The sequence below is a fragment of the Schistocerca cancellata genome, chromosome 11 (assembly GCF_023864275.1).
Source record: "Schistocerca cancellata isolate TAMUIC-IGC-003103 chromosome 11, iqSchCanc2.1, whole genome shotgun sequence".
Lineage (NCBI taxonomy): Eukaryota > Metazoa > Arthropoda > Insecta > Orthoptera > Acrididae > Schistocerca > Schistocerca cancellata.
The window spans coordinates 58,187,565-58,208,090 of record NC_064636.1 but is presented as its reverse complement, the minus strand read 5'-3'; the positions used below and the strand labels follow the sequence as shown (position 1 = coordinate 58,208,090).

Here is a 20,526-nt window from a genome sequence, read left to right as displayed (position 1 = left end):
TCGTCAGACCGGCTTGTCCGAGCCCAAGGTTGTATCGGTTTGTTGTCACATGATGTTCTGCCTTCATTAAACTGTCGCACCCACGAACGCACTTTCGACACATCCGTAACTCCATCACCACATGTCTCCTTCACCTGTCGATGAATTTCAATTGGTTTCACACCACACAAATTCAGAAAACGAATGATTGCACACTGTTCAAGTAAGGAAAACGTCGCCATTTTAAGTATTAAAAACAGTTCTCATTCTCCCCGCTGGCGGTAAAATTCCATCTGCCGTACAGTGCTGCCATCTCTGGGATGTATTGACAATGAACGCGGCCTCATTTTAAAACAATGCGCATATTTCTATCTCTTTCCAGTCCGGAGGAAAAAAATCGGAGGCCTTAGAACTTGAATGCACCTCGCACGAAAACTGCCACAGTGCATGCAGATTTGAATCGATTGAAACAGTGGTTATGTCAAAAATTAGCAGAAAGTCCAGTCTTTTCATCAACGTAACATTCATTGCCAGTAAACTTGTTTTCTGCGCGGTATTTTCTATGGTGATTTGGTGATCCAGTCAAGTGGTGAAACAGAGACCAAATGTTCTCAGTACCCGAAATGTATGTGTGCAGCATTGCGAATGTGGCTGTTGTCCTCTTGGACGATAGGCGTGTCCACAGCCTGCTTGTCACAAAGCAGTAGTAGAGAGGGCAACAGCTGGGTGAGAATGTCTAAAGAGACATTCTGGTTCATGAGAATGAAAACATGGTCCAAATAGGCTGTATTTGTTGTACTATCTGCACAGCTGGCAAGTTTCAACTGTGGGTCATTTTCAAGCACCCGTAATACATTCAGAAATGGTGACATTGCTTCATACATCAGTTATCTACAGACTCTCGCATATACGTGTACTTTTTAACTCAAGTTATCATGTTGTAACATCTCCGATTTTATCCCGACCTGATCTGATCGAATAGCAATCCAATATTTAATATTAACATGACCGTGAACCTAATGGGGCTGGTAATCGGAATTGACTGCTACGGAAGTTGTTACTTTCCAGTTCGTTCTGCTCAATACTATAATACTGAATGTCTGGTAATGAGGAACACCAACACAGTTTTACTAATTACGAACTTATATTCTTCTCAAAACACAAAAAAGGAGACAGCCACTGCCTTCGTCATACATATCTTATTACGGCTAATCTCAGCACAGGCTTTCTTCATTTTCAATTATCGTCACACGCTAATCCATCATTGCATCCAACACTGCAATCCAAGGTTAGGCCGGCACGGTAGACGCGAAACCGAATATCGGCACTAGTAACGTCACTGATCACTTTCATAATGATACTTCTTCACTTTCCCGGTATTAATCTATTACTTAGGGGTCTAACCACAGCGATGGCGACACCCTTCTCGGTTAAAGACCCTGTATTTCAACAATGGCCTTCACACACACACACACACACACACACACACACACACACACACACACACACACACACACACACACACACACCATTCCCGCCAACCACTCTGGCGCAACTCGACACTCGATCTCGCAACACGTCACAATCGATTGTTCGCCCTATCGACCTGTGCCAAGTGCAAAGTTATAGTAAGGGCCTACGGACCCCTTACAATGTTAAGCTTCTAGCTTCATTTCACATTCTGATACATTGCTGGTACACAGGGACAGTTATACACTGTAGTTCTGTGTGCATGTGGCACAAAAACAATACAATAAATACAATTGTGTACACAAATTACGTGCATTTGCTGAAACAAACAGAAAGCTGCCATATTGTAGAACAGGCACAGCTGTTATGGTAAGACCAAAGATTTTTACAATCATATCTGTGGATGGTCTGTAACATTAAATGAGCTATTGGTGCAATATTCACTGGCTCATTGTGTTCATTATTCTCACATGTGTTATCTTACTAAAGGTAGAGGATCGAAATCTGTACATTGTGTCACATGCCACATGTAATATTATAAATAACAGTACAAAGTCCAACTACAAACGATTATTTGATGTGGTGTGCCAGCCAGTCTCTGAAATAAAATAATACTGATGTAGTAACAAATATATCATGGGACACATCAGAACCAAAAACAGCACATATACCAGGCACATCCCCTCTCCCATATGATGTTATAATAAAATTGGAAAACCGTAGTTGGGTTACACTGTGTCAGTACAGTTATTTCAGCAATATATTACAGTAAGGATGATGTAACCTACAGGTGTTATGTGAAGAAGAGGAGTCTGTTTTAGCATGGCAATGGATGTTGCATTTGTATGTTTAACATGACACACAACATATGAGCTATGAATCAGGTAGAACTATAAGGCTGTGTGTTCTAAATGAGGCTATTTCCGTCAAAACTGTAGCCACTACTTTCATTTAGATGGCCCATACACGGCAGTCCAAAGGAGTTCACTCTCCTCCACGTAACTCCTGTAGCTTTCACATTCGTACTGTTATATAGTGTCAAAATAACTGTACTGACATAGTGTAGTCCAACTATGATTTTCCAGTTTCATTATAAAACCATATGTAAGGAAAAAAGGAAGGAGTGCCTAGTATATAATCTGTTACTGCTTCTAATGTGCCACATGACATATTTGTTGCTACATCAGCATTATTTTATGTTATAGACTGACCGGCACACCTCATTGAAAGGCCCCGAGATAATATTTTGTAGTTGGACTATGTACTGCAATTTATAATGTGGCACAACATATAAAGTGAGAGTTTTAATTCTCTACTTTTAATAAGGTAGCACTTGTGAGAATAATGAACAGAATATGCCAGTAGCTTACTTAACGTTATTGACTATCCACCGATAGCATTCGAAATATTTCTGGTCACTCTGTAACAGCTATGCTTGTACTACCATATGGTAGCTTTCTGTCTGTGTCTGCTAATGGATGTAATCATATACACCGTTATTTTGTTTATGTGCCACATACACACATAGCTGTCCACATGTACTATTGATGTATTAGGACATGAAAAAAAGTTGGAAGCTCAAGATACATAATAAATTGAGTTATAAGGTATACGTATATGTGATAGCTTGTAGACAATTGACGTACACTGAAGAGCCAAAGAAACTGGTGCACCTGCTTAATATCGTCTGGGGCCCCTGTGAGCAAGCAGAAGTGCCGCAACACGATGTGGCGTGGACTCGACTCGTGTCTGAAGTAGTGCTGGAGGGAATTGACACCATGAATCCTGCAGGGCTGTCCATAAATCCGTAAGAGTACGAGGGTGCACGTTGAAAGGCATGCCAGATATGCTCAATAATATTCATGTCTGGGGAGTTTGGTGGGTAGCGGAAGTGTTTAAACTTAGAGGAGCAAATCTGGAAATTTGAGGTCAACATTGTCCTGCTGGAATTGCCCAAGTCTTTCAATGCAGGTGATTGGACAGGACACTTACGTATGTGTCACCTGTCAGTCGTATCTAGATGTATCGAGGGTCCCATATTACTCGAACACCACACCATTACAGAGCCTCCACCAGCTTCAAAAGTACCCTGCTGACATGCAGGGTCCATGGATTCACGAGGTTGTCTCCATACCCATACATGTTCATCCGCTCAATACAATTTGAAACGAGACTCGTCCGACCGGGCAACATGTTTCCACTTATCAACAATCCAATGTCGGTGTTGATGGGCCCAGGCGAGGCATAAAGCTTTGTCATTAAGGGTACATGAGTGGGCCCTCAGCTCCGAAAGCCCATATTGATGTTGTTTCATTGAATGGTTTGCATGCTGACACTTGTTGATGGCCCAGCATTGAAATCTGCAGAAATTTGCAGAACGGTTGCACATCTATCACGCTGAACGATTCTCTTCAGTCAACATCGGTCATGTTCTTGCAGGATCTCTTTCTGGCCACAGCGATGTCAGAGATTTGATGTTTTACTGGATTCCTGATATTCACAGTACAATCGTGAAATGGTTGTGCAGGGAAATCCCCACTTCATCACTACCTCGGAGGTACTGTGTCCCATTGTTTGTGCGCTGACTATAACACCGTGTTCGAGCTCACTTAAATCTTGATAACTTGCCAAAGTAGCAGCAGTAACCAATCTAACGACTGCACCATACACTTGTTGTTTTATAGGCCTATAGGCGCTGCCGACCGCAGCACAGTCTTCTGCCTGTTTACATATCTCTGTATTTGAATATGCATGCCTGTACCAGTTTCTTTTGCACTTCAGTATATAAAGCAATGTCACCATTTTTTAACATATGAACATGAACAGGAACAGGAACAGGAACAGGAACAGGTGCTTGAAAATGACCAACGGTTGAAGTTGCCCAATTGCGTGGATAATAAAAAGAATAGAATCTACTTGGACCATATTTTCATTCCCTAAACATGTTGAGGCTGTAGACTCCAACAAAAATTAAATTTTAAAATATTCTGCTTCTTATTTGCAATCACTCAAAGAGTGGCCTCAAGTCAGCATGAAAAACACCCCAAAATTCACTTAACCACCTCTTGCATAAATTACAAGATGTGTGAGAAAAGTATTGAGACAGATTTTTTATTTTTTTTTAATTTATTTTAAATCTGTGAAAGTGTTTTTTCCTCAAAGCACAAACAGAAAAGTCATCTTCAAAGTAGTTCCCTTCTGGCAACTATACACTGGCAGAGGCGTTGTTACAAATTTTGATAGCAGTGCTGAAGGGCTTTAACTGCTAGGGCCTTTAACATGTCAGTCACATTCTTTTGACTGTTCTCTAGAGTCCCAAAATGATGTCCTTTTAAGACTTTTCAGTTTCAGGAAAAGAAAAGTCACAAGAACTCTGATCAAGTGAATAGAGGGGGAGGGGGCTGAGGGACTTTAGGAATGCCTTTTCAGGTCAAAAATTCCGTGATGGAAATGGCCCTATGACACGGGGCTTTATCACGATGCAATGTCCTCACGTCTGCAACGCCTGGTTGTACTCAATTCAAACTTTTCTTGAGACTTTTGAGAACATCTTTGTAAAACATTCAGTTGACAGTTTGTCCCAGTTAAACAGTCTCACAAGTGCATGCAAACATTTAATGTTTTCATTGGTTTTGAAAGTCAGAGGTCTCACCGAGCAAGGTTCATCTTCGACACGTTCTCGGCCTTCTGAAAATGAATTACACCGGAGAAAACTTGTGCTCTCGATAAGGAATGTTCACCGTAGGCCCGTTTCAACTTTTCAAAGGTTCCACTCGCTGATTTGCCAAGTTTAATGTGAACCTTAATGGCATAACTTTGCTCTAAATTCCACTGTTCGATTTTCGTAACATACAGCATAAATACAACTTCACTGATGGCTCTCTCAAAAATTGTGTGTTTGCTGTATGGAGCTGAAAGTAGGGACTGAGCATCTGGAAGGGGTGAACACACCGGTCTACACAAGTAGAATGACACAGCATCACCAGACCACTCGCAGTACGTGTGGTGAGTGGCCCACTGAAGACGTACAGCTTTAGGTGTTCCTTTAAGAAACAGCCCTTTGTGAGGTATCGGACTCCAAATATCCGTAGGGTGCAGTTTCCTTCGCAATGTTTGCTCGGAAGCTGGGTGAGATGGACCTGTATTCACCGGCACTGGCGTTTCTGTCAGGTTTGAAACTGATTGTAGTTAACAGTCCATTTACAGAAGCTCAAAATTCACCACAAAATTTGATGCGAGAGGCTTTTAACAGTTCGCAAAACAAAACTTTCAAAATCGGGCAGAAAACCCAGAGAGATTCAGGTCATATGTAAAGTATACCAGTGGCAAGGTACAAGAGATTCCTTCAGTGCATGATAACAGTGGTGGTGTTACTGATGATGGTGCCACTAAAGCAGAGTTTCTTGACACAGTTTTATGAAATTCCTTCACCAAAGATGGTGAAATAAATATTTCAGAATTTGAATCGAGAATAGCTGCTGATGTGAGTAACTTAGGAGTAGATACCCTCAGTGTGGCAAAGGCAAAGCCTCCAGTCTAGGTTGTATAACAGTCAGGTTCCTTTCAGAGTTTGAATAGCTCGAAACATAGCTATCGTGTACAACCACTAGCTTGTAGAAAGATCCTTACCTAAAGATGCACAGGAAAAGTAACAGGAGTAATCCACTCAGTTACAGACTCGTATTGCTAATGTCTATTTGCTGTAGGATTTTGGAACATGTAATGCAGTCAAATATTATGAATTGCCCAAAAGAAACAATTTGTTGACAAACAGCCAACACAGATTCTGGAAATATTGTTCTTGTGAAACACAACTAGTTCTTTATCCTCACAAAGTAATGACAGCTATCGACAGGGGATGTCGAATTGATTCTGTACTTTCAGATTTCCAGAATGCTTTAAACACTGTTTCTCACAAGCAACATCTAATTAGATTGTGTGTGTATAGAGTATTGTCTCAGTTGTGTGACAGGATTCGTGGGTTCCTGTCAGAAAGGTCACAATTCATTATAATTGAGGGGAAGTGACTGCGTAAAACAGAAGTGATATCTGGTATTCCCCAAGGCAGTGTTGTAGGCCCTCTGATGTTTGTGATCTACATAAAAAATTTAGGAGACAATCTGAGCAGCCCTCTTAGATTATTTGGAGATGATGCTGTCATTTACTGTACCCTAAAGTCGTCAGATTATCAAAACAAATTGCAAAATGGTTTGAGACTACATATGTGTGGTGCAGAAAGTGGCAGTTGACTCCAAATAATGAAAAGTGTGAATATGCTGAATTTCGGTTACACAGGAAATCACAAATCTAAATTCTATCAGTTCAACTAAATACTTTGGGCTTACAATTACAATAACTTAATGTGGAATGATCACACAGGTTACTGTTGTGCAGAAAGCAAACCAAAGGCTGTGATTTATTGGCAGCACACTTAGAAAGAGACTGCTTATACTACCCACGTCCGACCTCTTCTGAAGTACTGCTGTGTAATGTGGGATCCGCATCAGATGGGACTGATGGAGGACATTGAAAAGGTTCAAGGAAGGGCGGCTCATTTTGTATTATCGCAAACTAGGGGAGAGCGCACCCTGGATATGATGCAGCAAGAGATGGGGTGGCAGTTATTAAAACAAAGGCAATTTTTGGCCGCGGCAGGAACTTCTCGTGAAATTTTGATAACCAACTTTCTCCTCGCTGTATGAAAATATTTTGTTGGCATCCACCTACTTTGGGAAATCAGAGTTTGCAAGAAGATTTAAATGCTCACTTTTTCCTGCGTGCTGTTTGACAGTGGAACAGTAGAGAAGTAGCTGTAAAGTTGTTCGATGAACACTCTGTTCGACACGTGCTTGTGAATTGTAATCGTGTAGATAGACAAGGTGTGACACTTGTCTCTGTCCTGTGTCAGTTTGCAATCCCTGTTCTTATGCTGCATTTTGTGGTTGAAAGTGGTACAATGTTCTGTATATCACATCAGATTGTTCACGTCGATACACTGACAAAGTAGGTAACTTTATTCACCGTGTGATAATGGGCACTTTCGAACAAGATAACTCTTTCCTTGCCATTGTGTCATATCTCTATGTTGAGCTGTCTTACTTTACCGATTCCACACAGCCTTCTGACACATAAGTGCCACGTCACTGTTGTGACTTGTCAGCATTGTAGGAACACATGACCACTCATTACCTGTAATACATTATCTACAGCAGAGGTGTATAGACTTGCTAGTGCTGCATGCTGCAAAACCTTCGTGGAGACTCCAAAAAAACAAGAGAGAGAAAAGGCAGCCATTGTTGCTATGTCTGCATTTTTTGCCAAGTTGAAGAATAATGTGCCATGAAGCTGGCACAGCTCAAAAAAGAGATACCCAAAATTCAAAAACCCAAAAACTCTGGATGCTGCATGTAGGTGGCTGTTGTGCTCCCCCCTGAAAGAATTTCCTCTCTTGTTGACCAACACCTCCAACTAGTTGCCAAAAACCTAGCCTCCCACATCAAAGGTACAAACCGCTTCCTTCAGAGTCTCCACTACACCACCCCACCCTACCCCTTTATGTCCTGCTTCCCTAGTGGTCACATTTTACACCATTTCCCTATACACCGACATCCCTCATGCCCATGATCTCAATGCAATTACTACTACCTTTCCCAACATCCTTCAGACTCCAAACCCAGTACTTCAGTCCTCACACACTTCATTAACTTTATCCTAACACACACCTATTTCTCCTTTGAAGGGAAAGTATACAAATAAATCCACAACACAGCCGTGGAAGTCTGCACGACATTCTCCTGTGCCAAACTGTTTACAGGCCTTTTAAAGCAAACCTTCGTAGATTCCCAGAACCTGAAACACCGGGTGTGGTTCAGGTTCATTGATGGTATCTTCATGATCTGGACTCAGGGCCAGGAACTCTATCCTGATTCCTTCACAACCTCAGAACTTTCTCTCCTATTTGCTTCGCCTGGTCCTCCTCAACCCAGCAAGCCACCTTCCTGGATGTTGACCTTCTCTCTGATGACTCCATCTGCACCTCTGTCTACATTAAACCCAACAACCACCAACAGTATCTGCATTTTGACATTTGCCATCCCTCCCACATCAAAAAGATCCCTCCCGTACAACCTGACCACTTAGGGATGACATATTTGCAGTGACGAGAACTCACTTTCCCAGTATGCTGGAAGTCTCACGAAGGGCTTCACAGACAGGCACTATCCCCCCCCCCCAGACCTAGTCCATAGACAGATTTTGCATGTCATTACCACACACACCCAAACCTTACACCACCCCCAAGAGCCAGCTACAAAAAAAATGCCCTGTTTGTCACTTGATACCACCTTAGACTAACACAACTGAGGCTGAAATGAGGGACATCCTACCCAAGATCGTTTCCACCCCTCCTAAAGTGGTGATCCGTTGCCCACGTAGCCTCCTAATCCATCATCCATCCCTTGTCACTCCCAATCCCCCCCCCCCTCCCCCTGAATAGATTGCCTTCCAGCTGATGTTTCAGGCTCCCTTTTCATGGACGACTTTACGATCTACTGCAGCGCTCAGAGAACATGTCTCCGGGAGCGATGTCTTCAACGTTGTCTAGACCGTCTATATTCCTGGAGTGTCGCTAACGGTTTCTGTTTTTCTGATGAGAAAACGGTCTGTATGAACTTCTGGCATTACAAACAGTTTCTTCCACCATCCTTACATCTTGGTCCTGTTGCTCTCCCATTCGTGGAGACAACAAAATTTTTAGGTCTTACATTTGACAGTAAACTTTGCTGGTCTCCACGCGTGTCTTACTTGGCTGCTCGTTGTACCCATTCCCTAAATGTCCTGCGTGTTCTTAGCGGTATGTCATGGGAGTAGATCGAATGGTCCTGCTTCACTTATATTGGTCCATTGTCCGATCAAAGCTGGATTATGGGAGCTCCATCCACTCTTCTGCCCGGCCGTCCATTTTATGCCGTCTAAACTCTGTCCACCATGGGGGGTTACATCTGGCGACTGGAGAATTCTACACCAGCCGTGTGGGGAGTCTGTATGCCGAAGCTGCCGCTTTACCGCTAAACTACCGGCGCGATATGTTGCTTTGTCGGTACACCTGCCGACTGATGTCAATGCCTGCCCACCCGTCATATTTCTGCTTCTTTGACGACTCTCTCGACCGCGATACGGGCTGTATGTCTCTGCCCTGTTACCTCCTGGAGTTCGGAGGTCGCCTGCTTCGGCAACTTGATTTTACCCTCCCTATGACTTTTCTAGTGGATGAGAGCCCGACACCACCTTGGCTCCAGGCTCAGGTTCGCGTTCACCTCGAACTCCGCTTGCTCCCGAAGCAGAGGACTGCGGATTCGATATACCGCTCGAGGTTTGTCAAACTTCGTTCGAGGCTCGCTAATAACATCTTTATTTACACAGATGGCTCCGAGACTACTGCTGGCATCACGTGTGCCTTTGTCATTGGGGATGATACCTTTCAATACCGGCTCCGTGCCCAGTGCTCAAGCTTTACAGCTGAGCTTTTTGCTCTCTATCAGGCTGTTCAGTATATCCACCGCCATCGTCATTCTCCCTATGCCATCTGCTCTGATTCTTTGAGTGCCATTCAGAGTCTCCGTGACCCGTATTCGGACCACCCTCTCGTGCTACGAATTCGATGGTCCCTTCAGTCGCTAGCTGATACCGGCGCTCGTGTCCCTTTTTTTGTAGATTCCTGGCCACGTCGGTGTGCCTGGGAATGAAGCTGCCGATGCTGCGGCCGAGGCTGCTGACCTCCTGCCTCGGACAACTTCCTTTTGTGTCCCATCAACTGGTGTTGTTGGGGTTCTTTGTCGGCGCGTTTCATCATTGTGGCATGAGGCTTGGTCCTCTCTCCGTGAAAATAAGCTTAGGACCACCAAGCTGATCCCGACGGCTCGGACGACCTCCTCACGCCCTTCCCGGCGAGAGGAGATCATTTTGGCCAGGTTGCGGATTGGGCATTGCCGATTTAGCCACCGCTACCTGTCGTCCGGTGAACCCGCCCTGCAGTGCTCCTGTGGTCATCCGTTGACGGTGTGCCATGTTTTATTGTCCTGTCCCTGTTTTCTTCACTCTCGTGTCATCCTGTATCTGCCGTCTACCTTACAGGAACTTTTAGCTGATGACGCTCGAGCAGCTGTTCGTGTCCTTAGTTTTATTACATTAACGGACTTGTCCAAAGAGACCTAACTCTTTTATTTTATTTTGTTTATCTGCGTCTTTGTAAGTACTTTCTGGTGTTGCCCCCTTGTGTTTTTCTACGCTATTAGTGCACTAACGATTGTGACTGGGCACTAATGACCTTAGTAGTTGACCGACCCTTAAAAAAAAAAAAAACACCATCCCAATCCCTTGCCACAGGAGCAAGATCTGTCCAATCCACCCACCCAGCACTTCCTATTCCAGTCCTGTCAAAAGTTGTACCACCTGTGAAAGCAATCTTGTCATACACCAACACTGCTGAAACACTGAACAGCTTTTTATGGCAGTATGATTACCAACTTAGTTTTCCAACAGGGTGAATGGCCACCACCAAACTGTTGTCAAGAACAAAGTTGACCATCCAGTGGTACAACATACAGCCGATTACAGCACACTGTTTCAAGTGCGCAAATGGGCCAACTTTATAGTGAATAACAATCTTATTCTTTCCCTAGTATTGTTAAAAGAACTAGGTTCTACAAGGGTTCATCCTGAAGTTTCTCAGAAGGAATGGGAAAGAAAGAAGATTCGAGAATGAATCACGAGAGGTGGGCTGCCGTTAGATCATTGGTGGTCTGTAGATCCTCGATCTACAGCATGGGATGGAACTGATGTGAATGTCACAGTCTCTCGACGGTCGTAACAGTTGTTATTACCTCAAAGCAGAAATTTCAAATGAGTGTCAGATGGTGTTTCCTCAAAGATGTACACAACTTCAGTTTTACATTACATTAACACACAGATTTTATTCCGTGCAAGGTACAAGTTATTAATTATAGTGACTAGTTTTCACTTTGCAAACAATTGTTAGTGCAGTTATCCAGGCTGACATGCACAATCACAGTGGTGAAATTTTCAATTGTGGCAAAAAAATAAGCAGTTCACTTTTACAAAGGGAAGGGGAGGGGGGCGCTTACAATATTTAATGTGAAAATTTGCAAGTAAAAATGAATATTCAATAAATTAATAACTTGTATTTCACTGAGTTTCATTTCGGTACATTCACTGCGGCATACAGCACGCGTGGCTAACAATCGTAAGGCACTGTGGAGAGACTTCTTGAACACCCCGTAGAATGACCGTTGGATGTGAAAAAAAATCTTTGAGTTGCAGTACACAACAAAAGTGCAGCATCAGTGCTGCTGTGTATTATCAGCAATATTAGCAAAAAGATAGATTGCTACTCACTGTAAATATTGACACATTGAGTTACAAACAGGCACAACAAAAAGACTGTTACGCATTATAGCTTTCGGCCAAAGCCTCACTCATCAAAGAAACACACACACACACACACACACACACACACACACACACACACACTATATATGACTGCTATCACTGGTGACTCTCAGTGGTAGCAGTCATGTGTGTATGATGTGTGCTTGCTTTTGTGAATGTATGTGTGTGTGTGTGTGTTTTCTTTGATGAGTGAGGCTTTGGCCGAAAGCTATAATGTGTAACAGTCTTTTCATTGTGCCTGCCTGCAGCTAATTTGTCATATTTACAGTGAGTAGCAATCTATCCTTTTCCTGACAATGGAAAATCCTGGATGGAATAGTGACAATATTATGAAAAGGGTAGACTGCTACTCACCATGTAGCAGAGATGTTGAGTTGCAGACAGGCACAACAAAAGGGTTACTAAACATGTAAACTTTTGGCCAGAAGGGCCTCTTGTGGGTGTGGCTGGAGACAGTGATCAAGGGGAAGCCCTTCTGGCTGAAAGCTTAATTTATTTAGTAGTCATTTTGTTGTGCCTGTCTGCAACTCCACACCTCTACTATACGGTGAGTATCAGTCCATCCTTTTCATAGTATTATTATCCTTTTCCTAATATTGTTGATATTCCAGTCTCGAGTCTGCATTGTGTACTACGATTCTTCGATTCCCTGAGAATCATTTCTAGCGACCTGATATTCCCAGAAGCGCCCGAAACTGGCTGTACACTGTGGCTCGTCAGCTCGACTTTCTTGTCGGCAGCTGTGAAGTACGACTACTTCCTCCCCGTGACTGTGGTGGGGACCGTTCTGTGCGTGGGCGGGGAGCTGCTGCGCAAGACGGCCATGTTCCACGGCGCGCACCAGCTTCACGCACGTGGTGCAGAGCGTGCGCGAGGACGACCACCGGCTGGTGACGACGGGCGTGTACGCGCTCTGCCGGCACCCAGCTACGTCGGCTGGTTCTACTGGAGCCTGGGCACTCAGGTAGGAGATGAGCTCTCTCGCCAGATGTTCTGGTAGTAGCTGCATAGGTGCTATTTTACTTTGCTTTGGAACACTGGAGGTTTCCAATTTGTTGCCTGATGTTTGCTGGGAATCTGACCAGATTGTGAAACTTTATCCTGGTCCTAGACATAGTCTCTTTCCAGAATCTACTTTTACTTAAATTTCGTCCCAAACAGTTAATCCTAATTCAGTTTAGCTGGTGACTATTTCCATGTAGTAGCTGAGTCGTGGGTTGCTCTCGGTTGTACATAACAGCAGTTCGCCTGTTTTGCTTCACCACGTTGATTTTATGGACTCCGTCACTGATGCTATATTCAGAATAATGTTATTTCTCTACACCATATTTCGGAAATAAACATTCTGCACTAGGTGTTGCCTAACGCAGCAAGTGCTATCTAATACATACCAAAATGCCACACGTAAAAGGGGATTTTTCCAGGACTCATGCCTTACGTACTGTTGCTGATAAGAAGGTAGGGTCAAGTGTTTTGAGTAGCTCGTGGACTTTGTAGACTCGACAGAAAGATTGTCTTAGTGTCTCTATCCTACAGTACAACATCAAAGTATGAATATTACACACTTCCTCCTGCTTCAGCAAATGGAGCAATGCAGTTGGTCCTTTTTGCATTTGATGTGATCCACGGTTGGGGTTAAGTGGCCCACGGAGGTACCATTACTTCGTGGGCAATTCCTTTGAAACTCCCAAAAAAAAGTCTTTTGCCATTTTTTTGTACAAAAACCGAGCCATGGATTTAAAGACAGCTATGCATAGCAGATGGGTGTAATCTTTACAAATTATTCCTAAGATTTTGATCTCAAAAAAACGTGAAAATTTTCTTGATATCGTTATCCATTTCCAAGATTCAGAGGTTCAAAGTTACCTTACGTCTAGATGTAAAATAAGCATATAAAATCTGGCGTGAGGTGAAAACACAGTTTAGAAAGTGATGTAACACAGAGAAATATGATGTAAAGTGTCTCCGTTATAATCAGGAGGGTTCTGGGGGCCCCGTATTGTAGTACTAAGCCAAACGCAAAATTTTTGTGCACATAAAATCAGGTTTGCATTATTTCCGTTTCACAAAAGTAAATTATCAGAGTTTTACTGACACATAAAATACTTTTCATATGAGAGATGTGCCCTACTGTTACAGGGAAAAGAAGGGAATCGGTGGTAAACTTCTCCTATCGAAGGACGAAAAAGACGACGACGTTTGTTTTGTCGGGCACTCGACGCACGGTCATCAGCGCCCGGCGAAAAAGACGTATATGTTTCTGTGCAAAAGACTCAGACGAAAAGTGGTGTTTCAGCTGCTTCATTCTATCTTCCTCATCATCTTGAAAATTTTCCTAAAAATTGTGGCATGGGGAGAACATTAACACTTTATGCTGAGAGAGGAGACAGTGGCAGTGGGAAAAGAGACAGAAAAGTAATAAATACTTGGAGATAATAGACAGTGGCTGTGGTATAGAAAGAGCAAAGGAGACAATGGCAGTGTCAGAGAAAGAGAGGGACACAGTGGCAGTGGAATATAGTTGAGAGTGACGGAGCAGTGCTGTGGGAGGGGGGGGGGGGGGGGGAATAATGAGAAAGAGACAGTGAAAGTGGGTGAGAGCCAGCAATAGTGAGACAGTCTATGATAGCGAGAACAAGAAAGAAAGAAATAGTGGCAGTCAGAAGGAATAAATGAGGTAGTAGTAGTAGTAGTAGTAGTAGTAGTAGTAGTAGTAGTAGTAAGAGCAGGAGGAAGAAGCAGGAGGAAGACAGTAACAGTGGGAGGAGACAATGGTAGCAAAACAGAATGGAGGAGACGGTGGCTGTGAGACAGGAGACGGTGATAATTACAGACACACAAAGAGATAATGAACAGTGAGTTGTCTGAATGAGTGAGTGAGAGTGGCCAAGTTGGAATGGATGGAGATGTGCAACTTAGAGCGCTGGACCGAGTTACAGTTAGGGGTGTGAGAGGTAAGCTGAATGTTAAAAATAGTTTGAAATGCTTGCAGGCTAAAATTTTTGGAAAATTTTTTAAAGGTGCTGTGGAAGGTAGAATGAAGCAGCTGGTAACCCACTTTCCAGTAGGAATCTTTCAAACAGGAGAATATTTGCCTTTTTGTGCTCCAGTAAGAGCATTTTTCTGCCGATTTGTCCATGCTTCAGACACATTAACAACTTACACAAATGTGAGATGACGGTAGCTCAAACTGCAATAGCTTGTTCGCTCACAAATGTTGCTGTATCTTCCCTCCTCAATATGCCTGTATCATTATGCTATATTTCTTGGGAAGTCTGCTCGTCTCCACGGTCGCAACCTGTGGAATACTTACTGACACTACTGAGCAGGTGTTTTGTCTCACAGTGCCAAAGATGTGCTTGTCCCTCAGTTTGGCTCCAGTGTGTATAATAAAATAAAATGACATACACTACTTGAATAGTTGTATTACACATTTTATATTGTATTAGTGCTTTGTTACTATGTAAATTCTCATATTGCTAGTATTATTCATCAGTAATAAGACAAAAGGATATGCGTCCCTCCCTGGAGTGCTGCATACTCATTACACTACAATTGTCATTAGGCAGAACATGTACTGAAATGTTAGTGTGAGGGCCAAGCTAAACCAGAAGAGGCTTATACAACATGGTTTGTCATCAATTTTACACAATATTCTTACGTTAAATAGTTCTTTTCACCATAGTGGGATTTCCCTAGAAGATTGTGCCACAGGGCAGATTGAATGAAAGGCACAAATGTAGACTTATCCTGTCAGTGGGTCGACACAATGAGAGGTTTCCGAGTGAAATCAGGCAGAACTTTCTCGATTCACTGTTGTCTGTCTGAATACCTAGGAACTTTGCACAGGGAGCCTCATGCAGCGCATGGTCATTGATCTTTACTTCGGGTACCAGTTTCTTTGGAATTTGCATAGTATGAACTTTCCGAAGACTAACATATAAGTTCCCAGAATGAGATTTTCACTCTGCAGCGGAGAATGCGCTGTTATGAAACTTCCTGGCAGATTAAAACTGTGTGCCCGACCGAGACTCCAACTCGGGACCTTTGCCTTTCGCGGGCAAGTGCTCTACTATCTGAGCTACCGAAGCACGACTCACGCCCGGAATTTTCATATCAGCGCACACTCCGCTGCAGAGTGAAAATCTCATTCTGGAAACATCCCCCCGGGTGTGGCTAAGCCATGTCTCCGCATTATCCTTTCTTTCACGAATGCTAGTTTCTGCAAGGTTCGCAGGAGAGCTTCTGTAAAGTTTGGAAGGTAGGAGACGAGATACTGGCAGAAGTAAAGCTGTGAGGACCGGGCGTGAGTCGTGCTTCGGTAGCTCAGATGGTAGAGCACTTGCACGCGAAAGGCAAAGGTCCCTAGTTCGAGTCTCGGTCGGGCACACAGTTTTAATATGCAGAAGTTTCAACATATAAGTTGATTGTTGCGAACCAATAGCAATCCTGTCCCAATATACTGCTTGCTGTGTTTGAGCAAATTGTCAATATATTTGTATCATTAGCAAACATCACAGTTATTAGTGTGTCCCTCTAATGTTGCAACCAGTTCACTTTTGTAGTTCGAGAGCAGGAGTGGGCTCAGTATCGATTCTTGCAGAACATTGTATTTAATGTTCTCCCAATCTGAATTTAGTTTTATTCCAATGGTATCATTTGTTAATGGGACACATATTTCCTTTCGTTGAGAAATGATTCCCAAGTACTTAGAAAATGTAGTCTCATTATTCTGATACATACTCTTTTCTCTCCCCCTCATACTCCAGCCCCTTTCTTCTTCTCATCTCCCTCTCCATTCCTCCTTTCTCACTTTGCTCTCCTACTGTCTCTCTCCCCCCCTTCCCGCCAGCTCCCCCCTTCCCGCCAGCTCCCCCCCTTCCCGCCAGCTCCCCCCCTTCCCGCCAGCTCCCCCCTTCCCGCCAGCTCCCCCCCTTCCCGCCAGCTCCCCCCTTCCCGCCAGCTCCCCCCCTTCCGCCAGCTCCCCCCCTTCCCGCCAGCTCCCCCCTTCCCGCCAGCTCCCCCCCTTTCCCGCCAGCTCCCCCCTTCCCGCCAGCTCCCCCCCTTCCCGCCAGCTCCCCCCCCTTCCCGCCAGCTCCCCCCTTCCCGCCAGCTCCCCCCCTTCCCGCCAGCTCCCCCCCTTCCCGCCAGCTCCCCCCCTTCCCGCCAGCTCCCCCCCTTCCCGCCAGCTCCCCCCCTTCCCGCCAGCTCCCCCCCCTCCCCACCAGCTCCCCCCCTCCCCGCCAGCTCCCCCCCCTCCCCGCCAGCTCCCCCCCTCCCCGCCAGCTCCCCCCCCTCCCCCCACACTACTGTCCCCTCAAGATCCTCCTACCCACACTCCCTGTGCCCTCCCGACCTCCCCCTTTGCCCACCATCTCTTCCTTCTCCACCCACCCTTCCCTCCATCTCTACACTCACCCAACCCCTCTGCCTCCCCCTCTCTCTGCCACCCTTGCTGTAACTCTCCCCCTTCTCCCTCCCTCGTGCCCTTTTACTTTCCCTCTCTCTGAAATGATTGCTTCTCTGTTCCAGTTGGTGCTGGTGAACCCAGTGTGCACAGTCGGCTATCTAGTAGCAAGCTGGCGATTCTTCGATGAGCGCGTCCTTGTCGAGGAGGCAACACTGCTGACCTTCTTCGGGGAGGATTACTACGACTACCAGCAGAAAGTCCCAACAGGCCTGCCTGGCATCCACGGATACAAGCTCAGCAAGTAGTTCCTGCCGCAGCCTGCGACTTTGTAGCAAACCTGTCTGCATGCTGATTGATGGACTCTGCTCTTGGAGATAAATTATTATATTTTTAAATTAAGCTGACACTTCTAACATGCGATAACAGGAATTTGCAGGGTGGGGCGGGGGTTTGGATAACTGCATTGAATTGTGAAGATGTAAATAAGTTTATATATGCAGATATATTTTTAAAATGAACGGAGATTCTCACCTGAAAAGTAAACTGTTGACGGTGAATGCCAGTAAATTTGTTTTGGCATTGTAGTAGAAAAAAATCTCAGGGGAGATGCGTGTCAATATGTAACTCTGATACCATTCCTTATAGCAAATTCTGGGGGAGTGAGGGGGGGGGGGGGGGAGGGAGTTTTACAGGTGTAATTGTAGAGTTATGTTGGAAACCATGAAAGGGGGAGGGGGGGCAGGAGATATTAACTGAGAGCAGATTCAAACTCTGTAAGGGAATGGCACTGATATCAAGAGTGTAAATTATAACTTGAGCATTGGAGTATTGTTGTGAATAGAAGTGATGAGGTGCAGGATTGTTGTTAAGTGGTCAGGTTTGGTCAGCTCTTGTAAATGCTCTGTAGAAATTGGGACTTCCAACCTGGTTACAGGACTTTAGGGATGACTTTTGCAGATATATAAAGCGATAAAAGTATGTTACTGCTGTGTATGCCATGTATTTTTGTACAGTATTAAATTTTTTTAACCTATCCAAATGATTTTTGTTTTATTTACACTACCGCTGATGTCGTAACATGGCCGCACACTGCATTGTAGTGAGTGTATCAGTGTTTTACAGCTCTTAGTTAGTAAATAAGTAAACTAATAAGGTATTTGTGTTTGATTACAGTTCAGATGTGACTAAACAGTCAGAATTGTCTGAGCATTAGGCCACAGTCAAAGGCATATTTCTGCACTTAATGTTTCATCTTCCGATGCTAAGAACATCATCAGAGACTATAAAGACTCGGATAGCAGTAAAAATTTAAACAAGCTCAGCATGTCAGACTGGTTATACCAGGATGTCAATTCTTCTGGAAAATGCAGTATTCTCAGTGAATTAGATTTCATCCGGAAAAATCGGGGAAATCTGATGGAATTTCATAAAATCTCGAGGAATTCAGAGTTTTTATCATAGCATTAAAACTGAACCTTATTGAGGTTTTTTAAATTTTTATTTATGTATTTTTTACTTATTTATCTTTTTTATTGCAATATTTGACCAATTATAGACTGCTTACAACCTAAGAAAAAGGTAAAATCTTTTTCATTTTATCTTCCCAGAACTTCTTCGTGCATTGGCTGATGGCTTGCCTCCATTCATTTGACATCACCCTTCTAGGTTGTGAATTCATGATTGCACAGGAAATTGTGCAGTTTGATCAGTAGCCTGTAACTTTCCCTGTGCTATATGGCCCCTTCTGCGATCTTCGATTTTCCCAGGTCCTTTTACCTCTCTTCTAGCCAACTCGTAGTGTATTTTAATTTGAAAATGAAATTATTGAGTTTTATCAATCACAAATTTTGAAATGCTTAATATCTCAAAGTGTGTTACTTGTATAAATGTAATTTCCATATAAGTTATTAGTGTTTTAAAAACTGCAGTTAAACTACTGTTTATGGTTGGTATATTGGTATATAGCTCAGCTGAGAGGAAAGGAAAGTCATTGTTCTGGCTGCCTTCCCATTTTCTGGGAGGAGGTAGTACGGACCAAAACAAGAAACAACTCTCTAGTAAACATAGGCTCTAAAATGCATACTTGAAAAGCTATGAGCACATTTTCAGTAGACTTACTTTTACTTTTTCGTGTCTGGAGATTTGTTTCAAAGCCTTTCAGCCCACTGTCGGGCCAAGTCCACTGTTTCTCTCTTCTCAAGCCATAGTTCGTCAAGGGTACACCCTGTGGGGCAGATGGAACACTGCAGAAGGTGTTCCATGTCCTGAACTTCACCACAGTCGCATTTGTTGTCTCCTTCCTCCTTGAAGCCCCATTTGACTAGGTTTGCTTTAACTGGTGCTACGTCTGTTGTAATGCGGTTCAGTGTTCTCCAAATCTTCCAGCTTGATGTACTGCCGCTGGGTATTTCTCGTGAGGCAGGGTAGTCCTTCGGAGGCTCGTTCAGTTCACTAGTGAGAAATCTCTTGCGGGATTTAGGTCTGCTACGTCCACATGAAGAACCGTGCAGCGGGTGGCGCTCGTCGAAAATCTGTTTAAATTTTTCCGTATGTTCGTGCGCAATTCTTCAGGATTCAGGAGATGAGAATCCAGCTGCTTTGTATATTTTCCCAAGTGGAGTGGGTTTCATGCATCCTGTTGTTAGCCTGCATGTTTCATTAAGGACTGTAGTGACTTTCTTGGCTTGTGTGGATCGGGACCATACAGGGCATGCATATTCTGCCGTGGAGAAGCAAAGTGCTTGAGCAGTTGTTCGTAATACAGTCGGACTAGCTCCCCATTTACTATTCGTCAGTTTTCTTAAAATATTGTTCCTGGCAGGTTTTTTCACAGTGATATCTGTACGTCAGTGATCTATCCAGCACGACACCAAGGTATGTTGGTTTGTCCGTATGGTCCAGTTTGTTGCCATTCCAGGTGACGTTCAGTTTCCTGTTTGCCTGTTTTGTGCAGAGGTGGGAAGCGCTAACCTGTGTCTTAGATGGATTTGGTTTGAGGGAGTTCTCTCTATAGTATTCAGACATTACGTGTAGCGAGCTTTCTAATTTCCCATCTACTTCCTCTAAGCTATTTCCTTGTGCTGTAATGGCCAGACCATTGGCATACAAGAAAGGGGTAGCACGTTCCGGTGTTGGTTGAGCATTGGTGTATGGGTTAAATAGTAGGGGGGCCAGCACACTGCCCTGGGCGAGGCCGTTCT

General features: G+C 43.9%; 1 protein-coding gene across 1 annotated transcript in view; it reads left to right on the top strand.

Moving 5' to 3' along the window:
• Positions 1-17,998, top strand: part of LOC126108626 (protein-S-isoprenylcysteine O-methyltransferase) — a 44,527-nt gene extending 26,529 nt beyond the window's left edge. The window contains 4 exon segments of the mRNA XM_049913938.1: positions 12,657-12,745; positions 12,747-12,840; positions 12,843-12,880; positions 17,449-17,998. Coding sequence (XP_049769895.1) covers positions 12,657-12,745; positions 12,747-12,840; positions 12,843-12,880; positions 17,449-17,631 — 404 coding nt within the window. The 3' untranslated portion in view covers positions 17,632-17,998.
• The last annotated feature ends 2,528 nt before the right edge of the window (positions 17,999-20,526 follow it).